General features: G+C 32.0%; 1 protein-coding gene across 1 annotated transcript; it reads right to left on the bottom strand.

Annotated features, from left to right (window-relative positions):
- Positions 1 to 2,055: 2,055 nt before the first annotated feature.
- On the bottom strand, positions 2,056 to 2,899 carry LOC107950835 (uncharacterized). Its single transcript, XM_016885781.2, has 3 exons — positions 2,773 to 2,899; positions 2,569 to 2,624; positions 2,056 to 2,478 (listed from the first exon to the last, which is right to left on the bottom strand). The coding sequence occupies exons 1-3, from the start codon at positions 2,852 to 2,854 to the stop codon at positions 2,272 to 2,274; spliced, it is 345 nt and encodes a 114-aa protein (XP_016741270.1). The 5' UTR covers positions 2,855 to 2,899; the 3' UTR covers positions 2,056 to 2,271.
- Positions 2,900 to 15,063: the final 12,164 nt, after the last annotated feature.

A 15,063-nucleotide genomic window follows, 5' to 3' on the forward strand; every position in this document is an offset into this window, starting at 1 on the left:
AAAGATGAACCAAAGTAACTTCTTTACTCCTTGCTTTATTGTACTCTAGTGAAGTAAAAAATATAAAAATAAAAATAAAAGAAAATATCGAATAAAACGATGCTAAAATATCAACCTTTCGATTTTTTTTATTTATGTTTGCTCTTTGGTGCCCTTTTTGCTGTAAAATGATAGTTTTTCTTGTATTGATTTTCGAATCCCCTTCTTACAGTATGTTAAGATTGCTTTTATAGCAATCGTAAAAAGAATACAAAGAAATCTTCTAGTAATCGTTTGATTTGATTCCGAAATCTTTGATTTTCTTGCCATATCTGCTTTGTTTCTTTCCTTGTTGTGCAGGTACGATCGGGGATGCGGCTAGTGCAGGGACTTCGGCTGCGGCGCGAATGTGGAAAACTGCCTAGGGTTTCCTTTGTGTTGGAAACGCTGGGCCTCTGTCTTGTTTTGGGTCCGGGCCATATAGGCCAACTGTAATTTGGGCCCTTGTTTTAAAATGGGCCATGTATTCTAGGCCGTTTTATTTACTTCATGTAGGCTGGGTAAAATTTAGGTATTACAGACATTTTGCTCAACTTTTTTGCGGCGTTTTTCAAATAACACCGCTAATGATCGATCTAATGTGGCATTTTTTAAAAAGCGCCACTAATGCCACTAAAGCTCAACAATGTGTTTTGCGGCATTCTCTGAAAAGCGTCGCTAATGCTCGATCTATAGCGGCATTTTTGAAAAGTGCCACTAATGCTTGATCTATAGCGTCATTTTTCAAAAAGTGCCGCTAATGATCAATCTATAGCGGCGTTTTTTAAAAAACGTCGCTAATGCTCAACCTATAGCGACGTTTGTTTCAGAAACGCCATTAATGCTTTACTTTTGCTATAGCTCTAACATTTTACGGCGTTTTTATACTAGCGCCACTAATGTACAACTTTTGCGGCGTTTTTGGCTCAAGCGCCGCTATAAACATCGCTAAAAACCTGTTTTGCTGTAGTGATGGTACTTTTCATCGCCGGAAAGTGGACAATACTTGCCGTTAAAAAATATCCAACTCGACTAAAATCGATCACCCTCAACTGAGATCCAGATTCCTTTTGAACTACCAAAATTTCCTCCTCACCATCCTCTAAAGATAGATCTGTCATCTCATTTTCCATGTTTGGAAAGTCCACCCTCAACAAGGTCTACCTTACCCCTTTGAAAGAAACGCCACCGAATTGTAAAAAAAACAGTTGAAAAAACGAAATAAAACCCTTAGCGTGCTCGTGGAGTAGACAGAAGTGTGCTAGTATAGCAAAGAACAACTAAGGTAGGTGCTAGTTTAGTCCTTTGTACCCTAAAAAAAGGAGCTCAAGATATTTGGCCAATCATATATAAATTGACATGTGTCATATGTTGATATGATAATGATGTACTCATTCGGAAAAAATCTAAAATATCTTTTAATTATATAATTTTTAAAATATGTTAGAATTTTTAAAAATAATAACGTTATAAAAAAAACTATAAAAATTATTAGAAGTTTTAAAATATTGTAAATTTTTTAAAGAAAATTAAAAAAAATTATTAAAAATTTTGTATATTAGAATAAAGTATATCTTCGCTAATCACATTTAAAGTATTAAAAGTTTGATATAAGAATTGTATTTGAAATGTATAGCTTTGATTTATAAATTTTTTAAAACAAATTCATCTTACAATTGTAGTAAGGGGCGAAGCCAGAAAATATTTTTAGAGGGGGCCGAAATAAAATTTTAATTTTTAATAGTCTATATCTTTATAATTTTTAAAAGATTAAATTAAATTTTCATAATTTTGAAGGGGCTAAAGTGTAATTTTACCTTTATTAATTTAAAATTTTAAAATTTTTTAAAAAGTGATAACAACAATTTTTCATTTTAGGGGCTGGCGGATTGGCCTCTAATTGTATTCTTGGTTCATAAAATTCTCAAATGGAGCACCAACAACCTCAAAATCGAGCGCAAATATTGTGATTCAATTCGTAATTGCATGAATGAATTAAGCTAAAGTTGGATTCAAATCAAACCCCACATTGGAAAACATAAAATATATAGTTTTCTTTGCATTACAAAGTCTGAACTTCCTTCAAACATTCAACTTCTATTAGATACATATACAAGTGTCATGTATAATTCTTCTACTTGTATTCTCTAGAATTCCCTGTAAAATCCCGGAGACAAAATTGGGAAAAGAGAAAAAAAAAAACAAATTAAGCTCTATCGATCCTAATAGAGGATTTCACTTGGGTTTTTTTCCTCAATTATGCTTAGGCGGATGGGACTTTGGGACATGATAATCAGCAGCAAAAGCTGTAAAACCAGTTAGCCATTTATGGCTATTTTTCCCATTAGATTGATAATCTGAAATCTTTGCACCTTCAACTGTTACCATCTTTTTATCGAGACCCCATTTTAGCTTCGTTTCCCTCGCTTCCACCGCAGCCGGCGCTGCATCAACAGCTTCCTGGCAAGACATTATTTTTTAACATTTTAAAACCATTGAACTCCTTTGTAAGATTGGGACAAATTATTCAATAACATTTCATAACTTCACCTTAAATTTGGCTAGCTTTTTCCTTCCTGGTTGAAGACCATGACTTCCATCTGTACCTGTAATGTTTGAAGCAAAACTAAGATTATAATAAGCTTAATGTATGACGTGAATGAAACCCTGAAAGATCTGTTTCTCTTGATTAAAAATTTAGAGAAAACCAAATAAAGAAAAATGATTGAGAGAAGAAGGAAAATGAGCATATACCTTGGGTGTTAGCACTTGAGTACTCTCCTAAAAGTACCAAAATGAATAGAATTAGAAAGCTAAAAAGCCTTATAGACGCCATTTTCTTTTTTTTTGTTCTTTCTTCCTTCTTTAGGAATGTTTTTTTTTCAATCAACCAAAGAGAGGAATCTATGAAATGGAAGGAGGGTCTTTATAAAGTTTGAAAAGCAGGTCAAAGCTAGGGTTCTTACACCTTTCTTTTCTCAATATAAATATATATATATTAATCTAGAATTAAACAAGAGATGATTTGTAACTATTGGGATTTAAATCCAAACCTATCACATGCTGTATCATCGGAAGAAGGGTCAATTTCAAAGTCAGGTCATAGCTAAGGTTTTTGCACGTATACAATTTTTTTTTCTTGAAGATTGTAACGAGGACATAAGAGATGGGTTGTTGTAAATGCTAAGATTTAAAATTCACACTTATAAAATAATATATCATGTTATAGAATTTTAAAGGCGGGTCAAAGCTAGAATTATGGAGATAAAATATAAATTGTAAACGTTAGGGTTCATTTAGTATAAAATCTATGGCATATCCATGATGTTGAAGCCAAATGGATGTAAAAGAAAATCTGAAAATTTCAATGGGCATTAATTAAAAGTTTTTGGGGGGTTCATTCTAGTTTTGGTGGAAATGATGTTAGGAAAAAGGTATAGGATGGCGTGGAAGGAAAGATAGGGGTGTTTAGTGCTTGTCTACCGCCATGCATGCAACGCAGAAAGAGCTTGTTTGGTGGTCAAGATTTGCCAAACGCAAAAACCTAGGGCATTTCATCAAATCTTAAGCTGTTTTTTTTCAACTCTAGTCCCCATATATATACACGGTTTGAGCTTTGTCCTAAAGCTTTTGTCTCTATCGATTATCATAAACTGTAAAAAATGAAGGAAACTGAGATTCCAAGCACCCCAACTTGGAGCTGATAAAATAGTTTAAAAAATTGAAAATCCATTTAAACTATAATATTTATGCAAAGGTCTTGATCATAAACCTTCTATTAAAATACAGATGCTCAAATTAAATCAATAAATATTTATGCAAAGGTCTTGAACAATTTTCTAGGAATTTTTATATGCTTTTAGCACTTTAAATCCTTCAAGGATTTTAATATAAACTTTCACAATATAATGATTCATATAAAAGTCATAATAACAACCATGAGACACATGTTAAATCTTTCACGAACTACTAGACTAATGAGAGATCTTAAGGTTTATTGCCCCACCACAAAAGAATATTATATCTTCTCATTATCAATGACAGGATTTAGCAAAAAGCTTCATTTTTCTTATTTCATTTTCGTGAAACTTACTCATTTGTACCCCATTGGCTTTATACATTTAGATGTTTAAATTGTTGGTCCAAAAATTTTCAGAATTCAATTCTACTTTAATTGCATCTTTCCATTTTTACCAATTATTCCATGTTTATATTTCTCGACAATTTTATTTAAGATCATCATTTTCTTTCATTATCTTAACAATACTATTGTGTGCAAAACTGTTGTCAATAACTTTCTATTTTCAACGATTCCATATTTTCTTGCATTGACATAATTTATCGAGATCTCTTTATTTCATCATTTTCACATTTAGGTACTTGAATCTCTTCTAAAGTTTGAATAATTAGTTATGTCTTGGGTCTTTTCAGAAGCACCTACCTCCACAACATGACCATCTTGATTTACTATTTTCTTTCACAATAATTTTTATCTTTAAAACCAATCAATTTACCATGTTTTGGGCATGCATTACTTTCATTTATTCTAACAGGTTGTCCTACTAGGACTTCAACACATCAATTGGTATATAAGACTTGGCAATTTTTGTTAGATCAGAAAAATACATCTAGCAATTAACTTGGAATAAAGTTCATTTCCTTTGAACTTCTTGTTCAGGTTACTTTCTATGATATTTGATAACATGTTAATTTGCATGACATTTTGTGTTTAATTTGGTTTATTTCTAAATTGATCCCTGCTAAATTAGTGTTTTTATGTTTTAATCTTGTCAGGATGCAATTGGGATGCTAAGAGACAAAAACGAGCAGAAAAAGACCAAATTGAAACATAATCAATGAAATGAGGCCGAATAAAAAATGTGGAGAAAGCTAAGGACTCATCAAATTTTTTGACTTTGTAAAAGCCAAAAATAGAAAAAAAAAATCTTATTTTATTTTTTATTTATTTTTTATGTTAAAGTGGTTAAGGCCAAAATTAGTAAATCCTATGTATATAAATAGGGCCTTAATGTACTTAAGAAGGACACATCTAATTTTACATTCTGATTTCAATTTGGAATTGAATAGAATTATTTTCTTTTTCTTCCAATTTGGGCGTGAGCATACTGTTGCTTCCATTTACATTTCTTTGTTCTTTCCAAAATTGGTCTAATTGCTTTCCAAGTACCTTTCTTTCCCATTCTTCACCATCATCATCAAAATCACCTTTCAAAATCTACAAGCATGATTAAATCTATGCTTCACTAAATTCCATCTTAGTTTTAGGCTGGTGTTCTTTTCGGTCAGAATCGTGAGATACGTATCCAGACCTAAAATTATTCCAATTGGTATTCACTTTTTTCCTAAGCATCGGGATTGACAACTCATCCCTTAAAGTTAACTCGATTTCAAGTCAAAAGTGCACAATGGGTTGGAGTCGTGTTTGTTGAAAGTTGAAGAAACGAGTCGGTTGTGCTGTATTCGGATCTCCGAGAATAAATCAAGGAAGAAGTCATCGGGTTTAAACGACCTACACGGTTAAGGTCGTTAATTCGAGTTGGGTTCTTCAGAGTGTAAAACTATCGAAATCTTGAATCAGGAACACATGTATCTCGGTTAGATTATCGGTAAGGGTTGGTTTGCAGGTCGTACCAGGACCAGCTACGAGAGGAAAAATTAGCGGTTAAGACGTTCTTAACTTTTATAACCACCTTATTGTTTGGAGGAGAAAATTAATTTTTAAGGATCGATTTGAAAATCCGGAATCCACTAAGTCTAGGACTAAGGCTTATTATCTTTGATTAAAAAATCTGAATTTAATTTCCAATTTAATTTCTAATTTTATTTATTTATTTATTTTGTTTCAATTATTTAGTTTCTAAACATTTCAAAACTCCCCTGATTTATTTGTTTATTTTTCAACAGGTTTGTTTGGACTCGTGGGCATAACTTTTGCCACGACTTTCGACACGACAAAAAATTTAATCACAAGTTAAACATGGAAGTTGATTATAACATCCAATCTCTGTGGACTCGACCCTACTACCACTCTTTACTACTATTTAGAGTTATTTTGTAGGAATCATTTTTTGTGGTTTCGACGCTCATCAAATTTTGGCGTCGTTGCTGGGGATTGGAGATATTTTTCAAATTTTTGTTTATTTACCTTATGATCAGATCAAAACTAGTAACTCTAGAGTTTGAACCAGGAATTGAGAAATTGGTCTGACAACTCTGAAAAGAAGCCATCCTACGCGGTAAACGGCCAAATCTCAAATTCAAAATCATATCTTACACCGAGGAAATTTTCTCGTTCGATGAACCAAATGAGATGGCCGAACAGACAATACTCTAACTCACAGCAGCATCGGATGAACAAAAACCCTTATGTATAACCTATCTGGCAGTAGGAACGCCATTTGAGTTAAAGTCGGGTTTGATTCATTTACTACCCACTTTTCGTGGATTACAGAATAATAATCCACACACCCACCTTAAAGAGTTCCATATGGTGTGCACAAGCATGAAGTTTCAGGGAGTAACCAAAAACCAAATCAAACTTCGTACTTTTCCTTTCTCATTAACCAACTCTGCTAGAGAGTGGCTATTTTATTTACCATCGAGATCTGTCAACACATGGTCTGACAGGTCTCATTTGTTCCTTCACAGGTTCTTCCCTACAGCTCGAGTGATCAAACTAAGGAGAGACATTGTGGGAATCCATCAAAAGGACATTGAATCGCTTTACAATTATTGGGAGAGATACAAAAAGTTGTATGCAAGTTACCCACAACATGGACTGACTGAACAGTCACTCTTACAGTATTTCTATGAGGGTTTGCTCCCGATGGAAATGAAAATGATAGATGCTACAAGTGGAGGAGCACTTGTTAACATAACTCCTCAGAGAGCACGAGAGTTGATATCGACAATGACTATTAACTCTCAACAATTCCGATCGATTACAAAACCCACGAGATGGGTTCTAGAAGATAAAATTGATAAGCTGACTATCTTTGTTCAAAATTTGCTTATAGATAAAACGAGCCCAACACAGTTCAATCAACCGTACCAATAGAGGCCGCCTCCAAATCAACAGTTACCACCCCCAAAGTCATCTTTGGAAGCCATAGGGGAAAGGCTAGCCAATAGTACTGAGAAGTTTCAGCAAAAAACTGAAATACGTTTGCAGGAGTTAGATAAACAAGTGAGCAAGTTTGTGCTCACGATTAGTCGTTTGGAGTCCCAAGGTAAGCTACCATCCTAAACTAAGCCTAATCCTTAACACAATGTAAGTGCCATGACATTGAGAAGTAGGAAGATTTTAGAGCTCATACCTGGCACGAGTCGTGCCCACGACACTAGTCGAGATAAGGAGAAACTTGACACAGAGGCCCCAGTAGAGTCAGCACCACAAAAATCATTTGCAGTACCTCCTCCATTTCCTAGAAGACTTATCCAGTGCAAGAAGGACCAAGAAGAGAAGGAGATCCTCGACACCTTTTGAAAGGTAGAAATCAATACACCTCTTCTCGATGCGATTAAGCAAATTCCACGGTATGCAAAATTCTTAAAAGAATTATGCACGAGTAAGAGGAAGCTCCTAGGTAATGAAAAGGTAAGTGTCAAAGAAAATGTCTCCGTTGTTCTGCAAAACAAAATACCACCCAAATGTAAGGACCAATGTATGTTTTTTCATATATTGTAAAATAGGTAGTGTCGGTATTAAAAAAGCAATGTATGACTTAGGCGCATAAATTAATGTTATGGCTTTGTCAATTTATAAACTACTTAACGAGGGTCCTTTGAAGGAAACAAGTGTAATAATTCAACTTGCAAATAGATCTGTAGTGCATCTGGAGGGAGTGTTCGAGGACGTTCTTGTTATGGTAAATGAGCTAATATTTCCTGCAGACTTCTACATTATCGACATGGAGGATGACAACTCCACCAATTCATTTGACATACTTCTTGGGTGACCCTTCTTGAGTACCATGCGAATGAAAATTGATGTTTGGAGTGGAACACTCACCATGAAATTTGACAAAGATGTGGTTAGGTTTAATGTTTATAAGGATATGGGACATCTCAGTGATAACTTACAAACTGTGCCTTGCAGGAATGTAGATCTTGATGTTAACAAAGAGGAATTATCGATAATCAAAAAACCAATACGTGAAGATGTCATGAAACCCTCGAAATTAGAGCTAAAACTGTTTTCAGAATTTACAAGGATTCCGACAGAGAAAAATGCAAACTTGAATGGAGAAGCTCAAAGACACCTCAATCCACTAATGAAAGGGAATCCGAGAAGGGCTTCAAGGACAGTGGTCAAAGGTCAAAACCTTTCTACAAGAACATCCAAGTGCGCGAGATGGAAAATTTAATTTTCAATTAGCCAAAAGGATAAAATTTAAGGTCGTCGAGCTAACGACGTTTAACAAAAGCACTTTTTGGCATGCAACCCAAATTTTTTTTTTGAATTTTTAAATTCCAGTTTAATTTAGATTGAAAATAAAATGAATAATAACCAGATTATTATTTAATCAGGTTAATGTGTTGTTTTCAAGGACGTAATGAAGGTTGTCAATTTTTCGAAGATCGGATAGTGATGGTGGCGTGGGCACACCGTGCTAAATGATGACATTTATTTCCCTACAAACGAAACCAAACATCCCTAACCCAAATAAAAACCCCAATGCTGACAACATCGTTAGAAACAATGGGGAGTATTCTTAACCTTTCTCTTTGCTTGTTGTTTGAGTTACTGTATTTTATTGCATATAAAACATGCTTGAGGGCAAACATAGATTAAATGGGGGGTTGAAATGGTAAGTATGCATGATTGATTGATTTTTGCTGCTTGTTTCTCTTTTGCATATGTTAAATTTTATGCTAGATTTATTCGATAGTTTATTTGACATTGAACCTCTAATCTCACTACTTAGTCAATTTGGATAATTGGGTAATTTTTGAATTAAAGTGTTCAAATATCTAGATCAATCGACATGTGTGTTTTAAAGTTGATATATGTAACTAGATTTTTCATATAAATTGATTGTTTGGAAAAAAATATTTGCTTGTACATAAATAAATAAATAAAATGAAAAATAAACAAATTAATAAAGGCTCAAGTTATGAGTGAAAGTTTCGAAAACGTGACCGAATTTAGTAACCAGAGTGAGGTGTTTGGGTTGTCATCTTATCTCGCATAAAAAGGTTTGAGTGAGAAATCGAAAACTTAAAAACATTCCACTAACCGAGCCTCCAAAAATAAAGAGAGAGGCTGTTTGAACTGAGTAACCAGGATAGGGTGCTTCGGTTATCATCCTAGTTCGTGTAAAAGATTTGACCATGTCTAAAAATTTTTATTAATGCATGATTAATTAATAATACCTTGCAAATTTTGAATTCAAACTCAATTTAATGAAATGATTTAGTTCACATATTTCTGTTTTATGACACTTGTCGATCAAACTATATATTCTGAGCATTTATTTATTTTTGCCTATGTTGTTTGCATTGATTATGGATGCGAAAAAGAGGCTCGATTTTTAATAAATTGTAGAATAATTTCTAATGTTTGAAAGTACAATATGCTTCAGGACAAGCATGAGCTAAGTAGGGGGATTTGATAACATGTTAATTTGCATGACATTTTGTATTTAATTTGGTTTATTTTTGAATTGATCCCTTCTAAATTAGTGCTTTTATGCTTTAATCTTGTTAGGGATGAAATTGGGACACTAAGAGACAAAAACGAACAGAAAAGGACCAAAGTGAAACATAATAAATTAAATGAGGCCAAATAAAAAATATGGAGAAAGCCAATGACTCATCAAAATTTTTGACTTTGTAAAAGCCAAAAATAGAAAGAAAAAAATCTTATTTTATTTTTTATGTTAAAGTGATTAAGACCAAAATTAGCAAATCTCATGTATATAAATAGGGCCTTAATGTACTTAGGAATGACACATCTAATTTTACATTCTGATTTCAATTTGAAATTGAATAGAATTATTTTCTTTTTCTTCCAATTTGGGCGCGAGCATACTGTTGCTTCCATTTACATTTCTTTATTCTTTCCAAAATTGGTCTAATTGCTTTCCAAGTACCTTTCTTTCCCATTCTTCACCATCATCATCAAAATCACCTTTCAAAATCTACAAGCATGATTAAATCCATGCTTAATTAAATTCCATCTTAGCTTTAGGCCAGTGTTCTTTCCGATTGAAATCGTGAGATATGTATCCATACCTAAAATCCTTCCAATCGGTATTCACATTTTTCCTAAGTATCGGGATTGAAAACTCATCCCTTAAAGTTAACTCAGTTTCAAGTCAAAAAGTGCACGTTAGGTTGGATTCATGTTTACTGACAGTTGGAGAAATGAGTCGGTCATGCTGTATTCGTATCTTGAGAACAAATCAAGGAAAAAGTGATCGGGTTTAAACGACCCATGCGGTTGAGGCCGTTAATTCGAGCTGGGTTCTTCAGAGCGCAAAGCTACCGAAATATTGAATCAAGAACACATGTATCTCAATTAGATTATCGGTAAGGGTTGGTTTGCAGGTCGTATCTGGACTAGCTACGAGAGGAAAAATTGGTGGTTGCAGGTCGTATCTGGACTAGCTACGAGAGGAAAAATTGGTGGTTAGCATGTTCTTAACTGCTATAACCAGCTTATTGTTTGGAGGAGAAAATTAATTTTGAAGGATCAATTTGAAAATTCGGAATCCACCGAGTCTAGGGCTAAGGCTTATTATCTTTGATTACAAAATCCAAATTTAATTTCCAATTTATTTAATTATTTATTTATGTTGTTTCAATTATTTAGTTTCTAAACATTTCAAAACTCCCCTGATTTATTTGTTTATTTTTCAGCAGGTTCATTTAGAGTCTTGGGCACAACTTTTGCCACACTTTCGACACGACAAAAATTCTGATCACAAATTAAACACGGAAGTTGATTATAACATCCAATCTCTGTGGACTCAACCCTACTACCATTCTTTACTACTATTTAGAGTTATTTTGTAGGAATTATTTTTGGTGGTTTCGACGCCCATCAATAATTTAGATAATGATAATTCATCCAAGTAATTATTTCATCTAGCTATTATTTCTCTCCCTAATGTTAGGACAACTATCAAATCAAAATGCAAATCATGTTGTAATTGAATCTCCAATCCATTCAAAACATCTAATAATACAAAGAGATCCATAATCAATATATATTCTCAACATTTTTTGAATACTCATTTTGTGTATTGTGGTGGAGCAGCTTAAATATATACCACACATTTAAAAATTCTAAAATGGGTTGTATTTGGCTCTTGATAAAAAGCCAATTGTAATGGGGGTACTTATCACAACTTATCAGCATGATATGTATGATTGTTGATTCATATAAATGATCATTTCCTTATTATATACAAAAGGTTTTATTCTCAAAAGTAATAGTTTAGCTACAAACTAGAGGCGTTTTACCATTAATTATACTAAACCATTTTTTACATATAAATAACAAGCTTTTGAGATAGTTACTCGCTTTGACAATCTAGCATACAATAATCATTAAAAGCCTCAGTAATAAAGTCAACAACTTTAGCAAGAATTGTCTCGATTGCATAATTTGAAAGTTTTATTTGTAAACAAAACATTAAATAAGTAATCTCACAAACTACAGGTTGTGAGTTTATAACTCACCCGTGATTAACTAGTAGATGCATTTACTAAAACTAAATCAAAACATCCACTTGTTGGATAAATGGGTTCATATTTTTCTTTAAAAAGCTAGAGATTCAATAATTCATATTTTTTAGAACAAGCAACACTTAAAAATCTTTAAAATAAAAAATATCCATGTTCTTTAATAAAATTCCTTGTAAATTTTTATTTTATCGCATCATTATTTATCTGGATGGTCTAACCGCTCATGCCAATTAGTATATTTGAACTAGTAAAGTTCTAGTTTACTATGCACGTGATTTCATAGTACTAATGTAAACTTTTGATTTACCATCTAATATGATTTAACCATACAAACAAATATATTAGCATTGTATCAAAGAAAACACTAAATTAATAAGTTTGGAGGTAGTTATAAATGTCATCTGAAGCATCCTAACATAGAAAATTTAGCCTCAATACAATACAATCAAAGCAGAAGCCAAATTCAATTGTTGCAAATATAATTTATCAATTTTCAAATTTTGAATAAATAAATATCTTGTTTTCATAGATATATGTGCAAAATTAAGCAAAGTGCATGATCATACTATAAATGCACTCAACATCAATCTTATCATCAGTCTTTATATTATCTTCATTTTTTTCACTTCTAGTGTGAGAAGAATTATTATGACCATCCCTTTTACAATTATTATAAAACCACTATTACGTCCACATCAAAGATTACATCTTCATATATTGCTACATTTGCTTCAGGGAATGGAGTAGATATGATACAACGAGCTTTATGGTTTTTCATTTAATAGTTTGTTATTTAATTCATTCATAAGTAAACATGACATTAATTCATAATATATCTTAAAACCTTTTCATGGTATTGCTAATACAAGACCACATTTGCAACATAAAAAGTTGAATTTCTTTTCTAAAAGTTCTCTTAGTAATATTATTCCTACATAATTGAAAACTCATATTAAACACAATAAAGTTATACTCAAATACTGTAGAGTTATACTCACTTATAGATTTAAACCTAATCATAACGAGTTTTAGATAAATTTATCATATTCCGATGGTCATATATTTCTCTTCAATTAATCAACAATTTAAGTGGATCTTTCACAATCAAAACACAATCTTTCTCTATCCTTTTCAAAATAAAGATAGGTATCCAAGTATCATGCATAATATAATTCAAAATTTGAATCTTTCTCTATCAAAACATGTAGACGTTCATAACAAGAGTGATTCATAATTTGATATTTTTCTCATTCACAATCTCAATATGAGATCCATTATAGTGAATATCTTTTAAAACCAATGCATTAACCATCACAAATTTAGTTCCTTCAAATATTGATATATTAGCTTTTTTGGAGCTTTCAACTAATTTTAAACCAAATGTTGTAATAATATTGGTTTGTTTCAATGCCAAATAAGATAATACTTTCTATATGTAAGGATAGTATTCATTGTTACATTGTCAACAAGACATATATTTTTATTTAAAGATTATTAATATAGTTGAACAAAATATTTGGATGTACGACAAGTACGTGACCAATGATCTTTCATATCACATTGATAACATAAGTCATCTCTTCCCTTTGAAGAGTTATCTTAGGAACTTTCATTGTTCTCTTATTTATTACTATATTTCCACTTCTAGTGGTTACTATTATGCCACTTATCATGTCGATGATTATATCCTTTAATTTTTTATTATGATTGCATTTGCTTCGGGGAATGCAACAGATCTAGTAGGACATATTTCTAAACGTCCCCATAGTTTCTTTATTTAAACTATATATAATTTCCTAATGCTTCATTGACAAACCCTACTTCAAATCATTTCAATTGATTAAAATCTATATAATTCGACAACTTCACAAATTTGGCTGAAAGTAGAAAGCAATTTAAATACAAAATACCGCATCACAATACATGCATATAAATATCATTCAGATAACATAAATTCTTTAACATCAGAAAACTAAACCAATAAGATTAGCCAAAGAGAATCACAATTGTTTTATTCATTGATAGAGCATGAGGAAAATCACTTAATAAATTCAATATATACCAAGCAAATCATTATTCAACTATCAAAAAAATTAAATAGCTCATGAAAAACACTGAGTCTAAGAAAAAAAAAGTTCATCCTACAAAAATAAGTTATCAAAAATTAATATATACCACAATTGAAAATAATGGTCGAAATGTAAAAGCTTCTTACCAAATCTGAACTTTACTTGTGCTTGTCAATGATAAATCAAAGATAAAAAATAAGAACCAAGATCCATAATAAGATCGAATCTTTCAACATCCTTAAAAATATAGAAATAAAATAAGTTAAACAAATCAATCATAATTAATCATAGATAAATAATAATAATCTCAATATAAAACATTAAATAAAAACTTCCTGCAAATCTTTGCATCTTGTCATCTAAAGCTTGAGATAAAGAATCTTATTGTATAAAAATGATAAGGGCTTGTAAAGTATGTGCTTAGCACAACTTTGAATCTTTTTTTGACATTTTTTGGCATTCGTTTCTTCTATGCAGTAGAAATTTGGGATTTATAAATATATTGGCATGTGATGTTAAAAATCCTAGAGTATCCAAGCAACTAAAGTTGACTAACATATTAATGTTGTGACGAGATCAAATCCAACTAGCATTGGGTTTGATTTTGTTTCTTCTTGATTTAGATGCATTTGGTTTTTCAGTTTCTTCATGTATATATTGGGTGGAATTATGCCTCGCATTTTTTTTAGTTTTCTTTTTCAAGCTAAACGTTGTTTTTAGTTTCCCACTTAAACTCTATTTAGTGTAGGTTATTTTAATATTATTTGACCAACAAATTTAGCCTATAAATAGACCCCTTTTTCCATCCTAGAAAAATAACGCATTTAGGTATTAGCTTTTATAAGCTTTTAGAGAATTTTGTGTTTACATTTTGAGGGTTCTTATTTTGGGTTTAGTTTTTTCTCCATCTTTTGTACTCTTCATTTTTGTCGTTTTAGTAAAATTATCTTTGCCCGTGATTTTTTATCCTCTTCGGAGGGGTTTTTCCACGTAAAATATTTATGTTCAATCTTTTCAATTTCTTTGTTAATTTACTTGTTCGTTACTTAACCGGGTTTATCACCAAAAAATTAGTATCAAAGCTAGTTCGATTTTCGCATTCAACTCGTTTAAAGATGGAAGCAACAATGTTTGATATCGATAAGTTCAATGGCATCACAAATTTCAATCTATGGAAAGTTCGAATGATGACAATTCTGATTCAGAGCGATCTTGAGAAGGTTCATAAAGAGAAGAAGCCTGCAGACATGGATAAATCAGA

This window comes from Gossypium hirsutum, chromosome D03, assembly GCF_007990345.1.
Source record: "Gossypium hirsutum isolate 1008001.06 chromosome D03, Gossypium_hirsutum_v2.1, whole genome shotgun sequence".
Taxonomy (NCBI): Eukaryota; Viridiplantae; Streptophyta; class Magnoliopsida; order Malvales; family Malvaceae; genus Gossypium; species Gossypium hirsutum.

Excerpts from the sequence above, each read along its gene's own strand:
- LOC107950835 (XM_016885781.2), bottom strand. The coding sequence starts at position 2,854 with ATGGCGTCTATAAGGCTTTTTAGCTTTCTAATTCTATTCATTTTGGTA. Across the intron at positions 2,625-2,772 it reads CTCAAGTGCTAACACCCAAG|GTACAGATGGAAGTCATGGT; the intron begins GTATATGCTCAT and ends CAAACATTACAG. Across the intron at positions 2,479-2,568 it reads AAAAGCTAGCCAAATTTAAG|GAAGCTGTTGATGCAGCGCC; the intron begins GTGAAGTTATGA and ends ATGTCTTGCCAG.